The 12,760-nt window shown below is 44.9% G+C and overlaps 1 protein-coding gene across 1 annotated transcript in view; it reads left to right on the plus strand.

The window, feature by feature from the left end:
• Positions 1-10,787, plus strand: part of LOC311117012 (ATP-binding cassette sub-family C member 3-like) — a gene marked incomplete at its 3' end in the record, with an annotated part of 29,469 nt that extends 18,682 nt beyond the window's left edge. Inside the window, exons 2-7 of the mRNA XM_084192017.1 lie at positions 6,560-6,736; positions 7,465-7,590; positions 8,838-8,975; positions 9,932-10,057; positions 10,340-10,401; positions 10,656-10,787. Coding sequence (XP_084048143.1) covers positions 6,560-6,736; positions 7,465-7,590; positions 8,838-8,975; positions 9,932-10,057; positions 10,340-10,401; positions 10,656-10,787 — 761 coding nt within the window. The remainder of the gene's footprint in view (positions 1-6,559; positions 6,737-7,464; positions 7,591-8,837; positions 8,976-9,931; positions 10,058-10,339; positions 10,402-10,655) is intronic.
• Positions 10,788-12,760: the final 1,973 nt, after the last annotated feature.

Below are 12,760 nucleotides of genomic sequence, written 5' to 3' on the forward strand. Positions count from 1 at the left end.
GTTCACCCTGAAACGCATTCACCACAGGCTGGTCCTGAAACGCATTCACCACAGGCTGGTCCTGAAACCCTCTAAATACACCTCCGCTGTCTTCAACCAGGATCTCAGCGAGCACTGCCTTATTGCCTGCGTCCGTAATGGGTCCCCGGTCAAATGACCACCCCTCATCACTGTCAAACGCTCCCTAAAACACTTTAGCGAGCAGGCCTTTCTAATTGACCTGGCCCGGGTATCCTGGATGGATATTGACCTCATTCCGTCAGTAGAGGATGCCTGGTTGTTCTTCAAAAGTGCTTTCCTCTCAATCTTAAATAAGCATGCCCCATTCAAAAAATTCAGAACTAAGAACAGATATAGCCCCTGGTTCTCCTCAGACTTGACTGCCCTTGACCAGCACAAAAACATCCTGTGGCGTACTGCATTAGCATCGAACAGCCCCCGCGATATGCAACTTTTCAGGGAAGTCAGGAACCAATATACACAATCAGTTAAGAAAGCAAAGGCTAGCTTTTTCAAACAGAAATTTGCATCCTGTAGCACTAACTCTAAAAAGTTAAATCTACAATAATCGAGAATTTCAACAAGCATTTTGCTACGGCCAACCATGCTTTCCACCTGGCTACCACTACCCCGGCCACCAGCTCTGCACCCTCCACTGCAACTTGCCCATGCAAGATCATCGACCATTTCGAGTCCCACCGTACCTTCTCCGCTATGCAATCCGGTTTCCGAGCTGGTCATGGGTGCACCTCAGCCACGCTCAAGGTCCTAAACGATATTATAACCAAGATCGATAAAAGACAGTACTGCGCAGCCGTCTTCATCGACCTGGACAAGGTTTTCGACTCTGTCAACCACCGCATTCTTATTGGCAGACTAAATAGCCTTGGTTTCTCAAATGACTGCCTCGCCTGGTTCACCAACTACTTCTCAGAGTTAAATGTGTCAAATCGGAGGGCCTGTTGTCTGGACCTCTGGCAGTCTCTATGGGGGTGCCACAGGGTTCAATTCTCGGGCCGACTCTATTCTCTGTGTATATCAATGATGTCGTTCTTGCTGCTGGTGACGCTCGGATCCACCTCTATGCGGACGACACCATTTTGTATACATCTGGCCTTTCATTGGACACTGTGTTAACAAACCTCCAAACGAGCTTCAATGCCATACAACACTCCTTCCGTAGCCTCCAACTGCTCATAAACACTATTAAAACTAAATACATGCTCTTCAACCGAACGCTGCTTGCACCCGCCCACCCGACTAGAATCACTACTCTCGGCGGGTCTGACCTAGAGTATGTGGACAACTACAAATACCTAGGTGTCTTGTTAGACCGTAAACTCTCCTTCCAGACTCACATTAAGCATCTCCAATCAAAAGTTAGATCTAGAATCGGCTTCCTATTTCGCAACAAAGCCTCCTTCACTCATGCTGCCAAACATGCCCTCGTAAAACTGACTATCCTACCAATCCTTGACTTCGGCGATGCCATTTACAAAATAGCCTACAACACTCTACTCAGCAAATTGGATGTAGTCTATCACAGTGCCATCCGTTTTGTCACCAAAGCCCCATATACTACCCACCATTGTGACCTGTACACTCTTGTTGGCTGGCCCTCACTACATATTCGTCCCCAAACCGACTGGCTCCAGGTCATCTATAAATCACTGCTAGGCAAATCCCCGTCTTATCTTAGCTCACTGGTCACCATACCAACACCCACCCGTAGTCTGCGCTCCTGCAGGTATATCTCACTGGTCATCCCCAAAGCCAACACCTCCTTTGGCCGCCATTCCTTCCTGTTCTTTGCTGCCAATGACTGGAACGAACTGCAAAAATCTCTGAAGCTGGAGACTCTTATCTCCCTCATTAACTATAAGTGTCAGTTGTCAGAGCAGCTTACCGATCACTGCACCTGCACACAGCCATTCTGAAATAAGCCCACCCAACTACCTCATCCCCATATTGTTATTCATTTTGCTAATTTGCACCCCAGTATCTCTATTTGCACATCATCTTTTGCACATCTATCATTCCAGTGTTAATACGAAATTGTAACTACACTGCTCAAAAAAATAAAGGGAACACTAAAATAACACATCCTAGATCTGAATGAATGAAATAATCTTATTAAATACTTTTTTCTTTACATAGTTGAATGTGCTGACAACAAAATCACACAAATTATCAATGGAAATCAAATTTATCAACCCATGGAGGTCTGGATTTGGAGTCACCCTCAAAATTAAAGTGGAACACCACACTACAGGCTGATCCAACTTTGATGCAATGTCCTTAAAACAAGTCAAAATGAGGCTCAGTAGTGTGTGTGGTCTCCACGTGCCTGTATGACCTCCCTACAACGCCTGGGCATGCTCCTGATGAGGTGGTGGATGGTCTCCTGAGGGATCTCCTCCCAGACCTGGACTAAAGCATCCGCCAACTCCTGGACAGTCTGTGGTGCAACGTGGCGTTGGTGGATGGAGCGAGACATGATGTCCTAGATGTGCTCAATTGGATTCAGGTCTGGGGAACGGGCGGGCCAGTCCATAGCATCAATGCCTTCCTCTTGCAGGAACTGCTGACACATGAGGTCTAGCATTGTCTTGCATTAGGAGGAACCCAGGGCCAACCGCACCAGCATATGGTCTCACAAGGGGTCTGAGGATCTCATCTCGGTACCTAATGGCAGTCAGGCTTCCTCTGGCGAGCACATGGAGGGCTGTGCGGCCCCCCAAAGAAATGCCACCCCACACCATGACTGACCCACCGCCAAACCGGTCATGCTGGAGAATGTTGCAGGCAGCAGAACGTTCTCCACGGCGTCTCCAGACTCTGTCACGTCTGTCACATGTGCTCAGTGTGAACCTGCTTTCATCTGTGAAGAGCACAGGGCGGTGTGGCAAATTTTCCAATCTTGGTGTTCTCTGGCAAATGCCAAACGTCCTGCACGGTGTTGGGCTGTAAGCACAACCCCCACCTGTGGACGTCGGGCCCTCATACCACCCTCATGGAGTCTGTTTCTGACCATTTGAGCAGACACATGCACATTTGTGGCCTGCTGGAGGTCATTTTGCAGGGCTCTGGCAGTGTTCCTCCTGCTCCTCCTTGCACAAAGGCGGAGGTAGCGGTCCTGCTGCTGGGTTGTTGCCCTCCTACGGCCTCCTCCACGTCTCCTGATGTACTGGCCTGTCTCCTGGTAGCGCCTCCATGCTCTGGACACTACGCTGACAGACACAGCAAACCTTCTTGCCACAGCTCGCATTGATGTGCCATCCTGGATGAGCTGCACTACCTGAGCCACTTGTGTGGGTTGTAGACTCCGTCTCATGCTACCACTAGAGTGAAAGCACCGCCAGCATTCAAAAGTGACCAAAACATCAGCCAGGAAGCATAGGAACTGAGAAGTGGTCTGTGGTCACCACCTGCAGAACCACTTCTTTATTGGGGGTGTCTTGCTAATTGCCTATAATTTCCACCTGTTGTCTATTCCATTTGCACAACAGCATGTGACATTTATTGTCAATCAGTGTTGCTTCCTAAGTGGACAGTTTGATTTCACAGAAGTGTGATTGACTTGGAGTTACATTGTGTTGTTTAAGTGTTCCTTTTATTTTTTTGGAGCAGTGTATATGTATGTGTGTATATATATATATATATATATATATATATATATATATATATATATATATATATATATATATATATATATATATATATATATATATATACACACACACACACAGTGAGGGGAAAAAAGTATTTGATCCCCTGCTGATTTTGTATGTTTGCCCACTGACAAAGAAATTATCAGTCTATAATTTTAATGGTAGGTTTATTTGAACGGTGAGAGACAGAATAACAACAAAAATATCCAGAAAAACGCATGTCAAAAATGTTATGAATTGATTTGCATTTTAATGAGGGAAATAAGTATTTGACCCCTCAGCAAAACCGTTCTCATGATCATTGCAACTCCACGAGGTGAGATCTTGCATGGAGCCCCAGGCCGAGGGAGATTGACAGTTCTTGTTTCTTCCATTTGCGAATAATCGCACCAACTGTTGTCACCTTCTCACCAAGCTGCTTGGCGATGGTCTTGTAGCCCATTCCAGCCTTGTGTAGGTCTACAATCTTGTCCCTGACATCCTTGGAGAGCTCTTTGGTCTTGGCCATGGTGGAGAGTTTGGAATCTGATTGATTGACTGCTTCTGTGGACAGGTGTCTTTTTTATACAGGTAACAAGATGAGATTAGGAGCACTCCCTTTAAGAGTGTGCTCCTAATCTCAGCTCGTTACCTCTATAAAATACACCTGGGAGCCACAAATCTTTCTGATTGAGAGGGGGTCAAATACTTATTTCCCTCATTAAAATGCAAATCAATTTATAACATTTTTGACATGCGTTTTTCTGGATTGATTTGTTGTTATTCTGTCTCTCACTCTTCAAATAAACCTACCATTAAAATTATAGACTGATCATTTCTTTGTCAGTGGGCAAACTTACAAAATCAGCAGGGGATCAAATACTTTTTTCCCTCACTGTATATATATATATATATATATATATATATATATATATATATATATATATATATATATATATATATATATATATATATATATATATATATATATATAATTATTACTTTTATTTGCCCTAAAATGATTAAAAGGAGATAAACCCTGACAGAAATGTAATTAGTCTTCGTTATGAGTCCCAGCCTTGTTGTCCAGTCTCACTGACTCTGTTTTAATTAACTTAGCTGTCTTGATATAGAATGGAGTTAACTATGACCACAGGCTGTAAAAACAGAAATATTCAATACATCATACCGCGTTCACATTTGTTGCATAGCATTGTGCCTGTAGTGCAAAGGTCCTGCCTTTTCATAAATGTCTTTTTGAGGTGGCCTGTGAAATAGTGATTGTATACGCTTCACTCGTTTGTTTAGAGTATTTGTTAGCACTGATACTACAAACCGCAAGATGAGCAGATGTGATGGTGGATCGTGCTTTTTTTCATGCACCAGACATTTGACAGGCAACATTTTAATTTACGGGACATTTTGAGAAATGTACCGGACCCGTATGCATTGGGTGAGTAACCTGATGAGGGCGTCCACCCACGGTGCTCAGAATGACAGAAATCACATTTAGATGATGGTAATTCATATTAACAGAACATGCAAGTCTAGGATGCAAGGATGTGCGGTCCTTCTTACCGAATTATGATGTGTACTTTTGAAGATGTTAGAGTAACTGTCCACATTTAACTTTTCCTCAACCAACGTGACAAGTAACGAACTTCAAAATCACTAGCCTATGTCAATCTACTATCCCCCATAGTAGAAAAAGTTGACCTATTCTATTGGTCAGCGTGCCGAGAAAGAAATGGCCTATTCCAAACACAAATTCAGAACAGCCTCAATTTGTCGGGCATGGACTCTACGAGGTGTCGAAAGCGTTCCACAGGGACGCTGGCCCATGTTGTCTCCAATGCTGGATGTCCTTTGGTGGTGGACCATTCTTGATACACACGGAAAACTGTTGAGCGTGAAAAACCCAGCAGCGTTGCAATTCTTGACACAAACCTTTGTGCCTGGCACCTACTACCATAACCCGTTCAAAGGCACTTTGTAAAACAAATAAAGAAAACCCCTTGAATGAGTAGGTGTGTCCAAACTTTTGACTGGTACTGTAAATATACATTACCGGTCAGAAGTTTTAGAACACCTACTCATTCAAGGGGTTTTCTTTATTTTTACTATTTTCTACAATGTAGAATAATAGTGAAGACATCAAAACTATGAAATAACACATATGGAATCATGTAGTAACCAAAAAAGTGTTAAACAAATAAAAATATATTTTATATTTGAGTTTCTTCAAATAGCCACCCTTTGCCTTAATGACAGCTTTGAACACTCTTTGCATTCTGTCAACCAGCTTCATGAGGTAGTCACCTGGAATGCATTTCAATTAACAGGTGTGCCTTCTTAAAAGTTAATTTGTGGAATTTCTTTCCTTCTTAATGCGTTTGAGCCAATCAGGTGTGTTGTGAAAAGGTGTGGGGGGGGGGTATACAGAAGATACATCAGCATGCATGTGTCCCTCTCTCGGCCCATGCAGCACTCCACACGGTTAAACATGACCTGAGGTCAGACAGGAGCAAGTGGCTTGACTGCTGATAATATACAGTACTGGTGGTTTGGGAGGTTAAACATGACCTGAGGTCAGACAGGAGCAAGTGGCTTGACTGCTGATTATATACAGTACTGGTGGTTTGGGAGGTTAAACATGACCTGAGGTCAGACAGGAGCAAGTGGCTTGACTGCTGATTATATACAGTACTGGTGGTTTGGGAGGTTAAACCAGACCCGGGTAAGTTCTTAATAACACCCTATACCCTAGGCTTATGTAATGCACTACCACCGGCCATATTGTCCTCATAGGTTCCGACTATAGGGTGATTCAGATAGGCCCCACTGGATATGTTGTTTGGTGATTTGACATTGGTCTCATCCCATTGGTCGCCATATTTATTTGATTCCAGGTAGCCAATCAGACGCTCCATACAGACAGCCCAGACCTGCCGGTGTGTTTCCAGCTGTCAGTGCTGTCATGGCTGCCTTGTGTGTACCTGTGGCTTGCTTGCCCTCCGTACGTCTTCTACCTCCAGAGGAACAACAGGGGTTATATCATGATGTCCATCCCCAACAGAGTGAAGACGGTGAGGGACCACACCACACACTGGGCTGCTGTAGGCGGACATGATGCGCTGTCTGTCTGGTTGTATTTCTCTCTCTCTCTCTCTCTCCTTCTCTTTCTGTCTCCATCTCTCTCTCTCTCTGTCTCCGTCTCTCTCTCTCTCTCTCTCTCTCTGTCTCTCTCTCTCTCTCTGTCTCTCTCTCTCTCTCTCCTTCTCTTTCTGTCTCCATCTCTGTCTCCATCTCTTTCTGTCTCCATCTCTTTCTGTCTCTCTCCCTCTCTCTCTCTCTCTCTCTCTCTCTCTCTCTCTCTCTCTCTCCATCTCTGTCTCCATCTCTTTCTGTCTCTCTCTCTCTCTCTCTCTCTCTCTCTCTCTCTCTGTCTCTGTCTCTCTCTCTCTCTCTCTCTCTGTGTGTCTCTCTCTCTCTCTCTCTCTGTGTGTCTCTCTCTCTCTCTCTCTCTCTGTCTCCATCTCTCTCTGTCTTTCTCGATGCAATCCTATTTGGTGCCTGAGATTCATTCTCTGTGTCGTGCCCATATTCCATTAGATTAGTTAGTTGATGCACGATAAGGGAATAGTGGAAATGTTTATCAGACAGGCTAATGACCAGTACTGGGAAACGGACCAGACATGCATACAAGCTTGTTCAGACACTTTAGATGGCTTTTGAACAAATGACTCCTGCTCAGTTTTGGGTCTCGGTCTTTCTCTCTGTCTTTCTCTCATCCTCTTCTCCTCCTCTCCTCTAGGTATTTGCGTTGGTGTTGTGGATCGTGTGTTGGACTGATCTCTTCGGCACCTTCAGTGAGATGCATCAGGGGGATACACAGCCACCCATCTACTTCGTTACCCCGCTGGTGGTCGGCATGACGATGGTACGCGTACACAACCAACAGGACGTGGCGTTCTAAACATACAGGACAGTCAGACAGTACAGCGTTCAACTCACTTCCTGAGAAATACCTTCTTTTTGGGGTCTTGTTGCTTAGGGACAGTAGTGTGGTTTTTATTGGGCACAGGGGAGGGTAGTGAGGTTTTATTGGTCACGGGAGGGTAGGGTGTTTTTTTCCCTGGTTTACATTCGCTCTTTTGTAGGTTTTACTATATAAGTTCTTCCATCCTAGCCACATTTCCTCATCTGCTTGCATGCTCCTCCCCTATATCAAGGTGTTTTGGTACTTCCTTATGCACTCTGCTTTTCCGCGCGCCAACTTTTACTATACCACAGACCAATATAGTCTACCAGTCTGTTCTATCCTGCCCTCGATCCACCATTCATAGTGACAATGGTGGTAGGTGGATAGTTTGTCCAGATCTGCAATAGGCTAACTAGCAATCATACCACACATACAATTATTCAAAGCTTAACATTTTTTCAATATGAATTCACACAAATAGGAATATCTGATAGGCAGCTTGAGAGGTGTGTCATTACTCATGAAAGAACGGTGAGACACGCAGCGCCAAAAAAAACTCCCTTGCAGTTCTCTCCAATCCGAGCGGCTATTCCTCTCGCACCTAAAACCTAACGCTTCAAACCATGATATTGAAGTGCCCAAAGTCGGTATGCTTTGCTTTGTGGTTGTGTGGTGCATTGGCACAGAAACATGTTGGTGTAAAATTGGGTGCATACAGTAGATTTTATATAATATAGTATCAGAATGTTGAAAATCTGATTTCCCCCCTAGCTGATCATTGTCTGCAGTCGGCTCTGATCGTAGTGTAATGAAACAGGCAGGGAGAGTGAGCTCGTCAAGTGGTGGTCGGTGAACCCTCAACCTTCTGGCCCGTAGCCCTGCGTGGCATCGACTGTGCCACAAAAGCATGCTGAAGTGGCAAAGTCGATATCCACGTTTATAAACACAGGGTTGCTACAGTTATTGTTATTTGTGTCCGTAAACATTTATTTTGAGTTAATTCTATGAGGGGGGAGGTTGTGCGTGAGGGGGGGGTGCATTTTTAAAAAATGACACCTCGAGTTGGACCAGTTGATCCTTACATGCCCTGTGTGTTTCTGTGCTTATCTAAATCATGTTAACTCTCCCTCCCCCACCCCTCCCTCCCTCCCTCCCTCCCTCCACCCCTCCCTCCCTCCCTCCCTCTTGTCTCCTCTCTCTCCCAGTTGCTAGCTGCGTTTCTGATCCAGTTTGAGAGGTTGAGAGGGGTCCAGTCTTCAGGGATTCTCTTTATATTCTGGTTCCTGTCGGTGCTGTGTGCCATCGTACCTTTCCGCTCCAAGATCCTACAGGCCAAATTCCAGGTGAGATCAGGGTTTCCCCTATCTTGTACTGATGTCTCCCATCCTCTGTTCCCTTTCTCAAAACGTGTTTACTGCTCTCATTCTCCCCCTCTCCTCCCCCTCCCCTCTCCTCCCTCCTTTCCTGGCTAAATATTTTACAGTCGTTTTTTGGGGGGGATTAGGTAGGGACGTTGTTTTGGAGATTAGGCAGTGACGTTGTTTTGGGGGTTTGGCAGGGACATTGTTTTGGGGGTTTGGCAGGGACATTGTTTTGGGGGTTTGGCAGGGACATTGTTTTGGAGGTTAGGCAGTGACGTTGTTTTGGGGGTTTGGCAGGGACATTGTTTTGGAGGTTAGGCAGTGATGTTGTTTTGGGGGTTAGGCAGTGACGTTGTTTTGGGGGTTTGGCAGGGACGTTGTTTTGGGGGTTAGGCAGGGATGAGGTTGTGTGGAAAGAGCAAGCAAGTGAAAGGGAAAGAGCAAGGGGGAGATATAGTGAGAGGGAGAGACAGAGAACAAAGAGAGGAAGTCTGTTGAGAGATAGTAGGTCTGTTTTTGAATTGAATAACATAGCTGGTGAACTTCAGAGCTCTCATTGGCTATTGCTGATCACCGTTCTCAAAACTTGTCGATGCAGATCTCACACTACAAGAGAATTGCAGATTTTGTGCCGATTTAAAATGAAACATGTTTGAAAATATCGGGACGTCTGGGACTGCTCAAAGACTGGATCGGTAGCCCTCCGATTGAGTCTCTGAGCCGCTCACATTAAACGAGCGTCGGTGGCGGCCGCGCGCCCCGAGTAGGCAACGACATGGGGATTGTGTCTCAGATCTCAAAAAACGTGTCTGGGACCAAAATCGTGTAGTGTACACCCAGCTTTAGTGTATTGTCTGTCAACTCCCTTAAGAAATGGCTTTCATGACAAAACGTCCTCCAACGGGTCAATCAAGTATTTCTCCTGTCTTGTGTTTCAGAGTGAGATTCCAGACAAGCTGCGTTTCACCACATTCTACTTCTACTTCAGTCTGGTTGTAGTCGAGCTGATCCTCTGCTGCTTCAACGAGAAACCCCCCCATTTCTCCAATGTAGACACAGACCCCGTGAGTCAACACACACACACACACACACACACTATCCATGTGGGGACCAAATAATTGATTCCCATTCAAAATCCTATTTTTCCTAACCTTAACCCCAAAATCCCTAACCTTAACTCCTAACCCTACACCTAACCCATAACCCTAATTGTAACCCTAACCCTTGAGCCTAAAATAGCCTTTTTCCTTGTGGGGACTGGCGAAATGTCTTCTGGTCCCCATAAGAATGGTAAAAACAAAACACATGCTGTGGCCTATCTTCATACTCTGTTGTTTTCTCCTCAGAATCCTTGTCCTCAATCGACAGCTGGTTTCCTCTCCACCATGACCTTCTGGTGGTTCACTAGGTAAAACCATTTCCCCCATAGACGCACACAACAAGTGTGTCCCGTTCTGTCCTATACATTTGTATGGCTTATAGCTACTTCATATTCACGTATGTTATTCTCACAAGTAATCATTACATTTGATCAATAATGAATGGAACCGCAAACGGCAGTCTTCTCTCTGTGCAATGGTGTCCTGGACACTGATAAAGTATTTTCCAGGGACCCTCTCTTCACAAAGTTCCACTAATGCGTTGTGTCCCTCTCTGTCCCAGCATGGCCATCAAAGGCTATAAGAACCCTCTGGAAGCCAAAGACCTGTGGTCACTGAACAAGAAGGACAGCTCAGAGGAGGTCGTCCCCAAGCTGCTGAGAGAGTGGGACCTGGAGCAGGCCAAGGCTCACAGGTAGGGAGGGAGGGAGGGAGGGAGGGAGACAGGGAGGTAGGGAGGGATGGAGACAGGGAGGTGGAGCAGGCCAAGGCTCACACGTAGGGAGGGAGGGAGACAGGGAGGTAGGGAGGGATGGAGACAGGGAGGTGGAGCAGGCCAAGGCTCACAGGTATTTGTATTTATTATGGATCCCCATTAGCTGCTGCCAAGGCAGCAGCTACTCTTCCTGGGGTCCAGCAAAATTAAGGTAGTTCATACAATTTTAAAAACATTACAATAAATTCACCGATTTCACAACACACTGTGTGCCCTCAGGCCCCTACTCCACCACTACCACATATCTACAACACAAAATCCATGTGTACCTGTGTGTATAGGGCATATGTTATCGTGTGTGTGTATGCATGTGTCTGTGCCTATGTTTGTGTTGCTTCACAGTCCCCGCTGTTCAATAAGGTGTTTTTTTTATCTGTTTTTTTAATCTAATTTTACTACTTGCATCAGTTACTTGATGTGGAATAGAGTTCCATGTAGTCATGGCTCTATGTAGTACTGTGCGCCTCCTATAGTCTGTTCTGGACTTGGGGACTGTGAAGAGACCTCTGGTGGCATGTCTTGTGGGGTATGCATGGGTGTCCGAGCTGTGCGCCAGTAGTTCAAACAGACAGCTCGGTGCATTCAACATGTCAATACCTCTCACAAACACAAGCAGTGATGAAGTCAATCTCTCCTCCACTTTGAGCCAGGAGAGATTGACATGCATATTCTTAATATTAACTCTCTGTATACATCCAAGGGCCAGCCGTACTGCCCTGTTCTGAGCCAATTGCAATTTTCCTAACTCCTTTTTTGTGGCACCTGACCAAACGACTGAACAGTAGTCTAGGTGCGACAAAACTAGGGCCTGTAGGATCTGCCTTGTTGATAGTGTTGTTAAGAAGGCAGAGCAGCGCTTAATTATGGACATACTTCTCCCCATTTTAGCTACTGTTGTATCAATATGCTTTGACCATGACAGTCTACAATCCAGGGTTACTCCAAGCAGTTTAGTCACCTCAACTTGCTCAATTTCCACATTATTTATTACAAGATTTAGTTGATGTTTAGGGATTAGTGAATGATTTGTCCCAAATACAATGCTTTTAGTTTTAGAAATATTTAGGACTAACTTATTCCTTGCCACCCATTCTGAAACTAACTGCAGCTCTTTGTTAAGTGTTGCTGTCATTTCAGTCGCTGTAGTAGCTGACGTGTATAGTGTTGAGTCATCCGCATACATAGACACTCTGTGGCATGTCATTAGTAAAGATTGAAAAAAGTAATGGGCCTAGACAGCTGCCCTGGAGAATTCCTGATTCTACCTGGATTATGTTGGAGAGGCTTCCATTAAAGAACACCCTCTGTGTTCTGTTAGACAAGTAACTCTTTATCCACAATATAGCAGGGGATGTAAAGCCATAACACACATGTTTTTCCAGCAGCAGACTATGATCGATAATGTCAAAAGCCGCATTGAAGTCTAACAAAACAGCCCCCACAATCTTTTTATCATCAATTTCTCTCAGCCAATCATCAGTCATTTGTGTAAGTGCTGTGCTTGTTGAATGTCCTTCTCTATAAGCATGCTGAAAGTTTGTTGTCAATTTGTTTACTGTACAATAGCATTGTATCTGGTCAAACACAATTCTTTCCTATAGTTTACTAAGGGTTGGTAACAGGCTAGTTGGTCAGCTGTTTGAGCCAGTAAAGGGGGCTTTACTATTCTTAGGTAGCGGAATGACTTTTGTTTCCCTCCAAGCCTGGGGGCACACACATTCTAGTAGGCTTAAATTGAAAATATGGCAAATAGGAGTGGCAATATCGTCCGCTATTATCCTCAGTAATTTTCCATCCAAGTTGTCAGACCCCGGTGGCTTGTCATTGTTGATAGACAACAATAATTCCACACTCACTTTATGGAATTCAAAATTACAATGCTTGTCTTTCAT

Source organism: Coregonus lavaretus (assembly GCF_964263955.1).
Source record: "Coregonus lavaretus genome assembly, contig: HAP1_SCAFFOLD_3419, whole genome shotgun sequence".
Classification (NCBI taxonomy): Eukaryota; Metazoa; Chordata; class Actinopteri; order Salmoniformes; family Salmonidae; genus Coregonus; species Coregonus lavaretus.